The following is a 1,790-nucleotide window of genomic DNA, read 5'->3' as shown; positions in this document are numbered from 1 at the left end:
CTGCCACAATCTCTTTAAGTTTGGTTTTTGGTATGCCTTGTTCAACAAGCAAACCATGCGATTTAGTATACCACTCTACCATGTAAGGGAACTTCTCTTCCACAGTGAGGTCGGGAGCAACCTCAATGGCGTTATACTGCTTCTTCAGCTGCAGCAGCTTTTCTTGACATTCGTCTGTAACAAGTTTACAGTTGTCAATGATATTATGACATGATGGGTATCTTCTCCCACTGTAGGACAACCTATTTAGTGTCATATCAAAGTCTGTTATTATCTGAAGGTTGGCAGCTCCTCCTTTAATGAGACCACAGATGATTTCTTCTACTCTTGTAGGATTCTTGATGTGCACTGAGTTTTTCTGAAATTCCGGCATCATCTCGATGATCTTGGTCTTGCGGCTCATCTTTCTCTTCAAGGTGAATATGTACTCGGCCAGCACCACGCCCGCCACCACTGCACACACACTGGCGCTCGCCACCGTGCCCACCCGTGCCACAGCCGCGCGGTACATGAGCAGGCCCGCGTGCGCCCAGCAAGACAGCCTGAAGAACGAAGACCTAAGGCTCTGAACCCAGGGGCGCAGCACCAAGCTGCACACCAACCCGGAGCTCCGCCCTGCAAGGTGGGATACTGAGGAGGCCCCGCCCAGGAGAGGCGAGAGGCGGGGCAGCAGGGCGGGGTCAACGTGTTTGTACACTATGGAAAAAAATAGGCAAGAACTTCAGTGTTTTACTTATTAACCTATATTTTTCAAAGATTATAAAGATTATAATGCCAGAAATACTGATACTTTTATTTTGAAGGTATACATTATGGAAGGTTGTCATAGAATAGAGCTACAACATTAAGTTGGGTTGGGAAATGATGTATTAATTTTGATTCATATTAACCTAATATTATTATTTTTCATATTATTTTATACTGATACAATATATTTTATGAATTTTGATATTTATTCTAGTTCTTTGAAAAACATGCAGGTTAAAAAAAAGAAGGAAATATATAAGCCATATTTTAAATAAGTGAACATTATTTGAGCTTACTAATTAAATGGGAAATAAAATGTAAAAGAATGATAATTTGAACAATTGCATGTGTCAGTTTTAGATAGCAGAATGAAGCACCGCAAAAATATAAAAGTTAAGTGACTGTGTCCTTGGAATTAAAAACTATCAATTAAATGAAGAATGTCTAAAATAGATTATTCTAGGTTATCTACAATAATAGGTATATCTGAAGTTATGATTAGAATTTTGAGGTTAGGAAGATTAATAATAGTTTTGGGAGACTTATTAATATATATTAACATTGAATTTATAAGTCTCTATTATACTACTTAAGAGACTATTGGCTAAATTATACTCATTTTCTTTTAAGGAAAAAATATGAGTTTTCATACCATAGTAGTTATCATTTAATTTTAGTTTAACTATTAAAATGAGAATATTTGACCATATAACATCAGCTATACCATCCATGCAAAACAGAAGTAACTCAATGAATACGTGGGGTAATGAAATTTGTAGATTGGAGAGAACTTATTAAATTACTCAGGAGAACTTTTTTTCATTCATTAAGGTATAGTATGGAAAAACAGTCCTTGACAAAAAGAATGGTTCTAAGTTTCTAATGAATCACAACAATTTAGAGGTCAACAGCAACTATTCTAGGTGTTATGTGTCATTGAAATGGCAATAGATAGAGCAATTATAAAGCTAATTCCAGCTTATTGATCCTCTTAATATCTTCATTTATTGCAAGAGAATGCAAATAGCTATTCTTTCTTTATC

At 36.0% G+C, this 1,790-nt stretch overlaps 1 protein-coding gene across 1 annotated transcript in view; it reads right to left on the bottom strand.

Moving 5' to 3' along the window:
- Positions 1-511, bottom strand: part of LOC126493965 (cytosolic 5'-nucleotidase 3A-like) — a 4,600-nt gene extending 4,089 nt beyond the window's left edge. The window contains exon 1 of the mRNA XM_050131103.1: positions 5-511. Coding sequence (XP_049987060.1) covers positions 5-511 — 507 coding nt within the window. The remainder of the gene's footprint in view (positions 1-4) is intronic.
- Between the last annotated feature and the right edge of the window lie 1,279 nt (positions 512-1,790).

Source organism: Alexandromys fortis, unplaced genomic scaffold (genome assembly GCF_014885135.2).
Source record: "Alexandromys fortis isolate MF-2015 unplaced genomic scaffold, M_Fortis_MF-2015_v1.1 scaffold_366, whole genome shotgun sequence".
NCBI lineage: Eukaryota > Metazoa > Chordata > Mammalia > Rodentia > Cricetidae > Alexandromys > Alexandromys fortis.
Note: the sequence above shows the minus strand (reverse complement) of the source record. Positions and strands in the feature narration are given on the sequence as shown.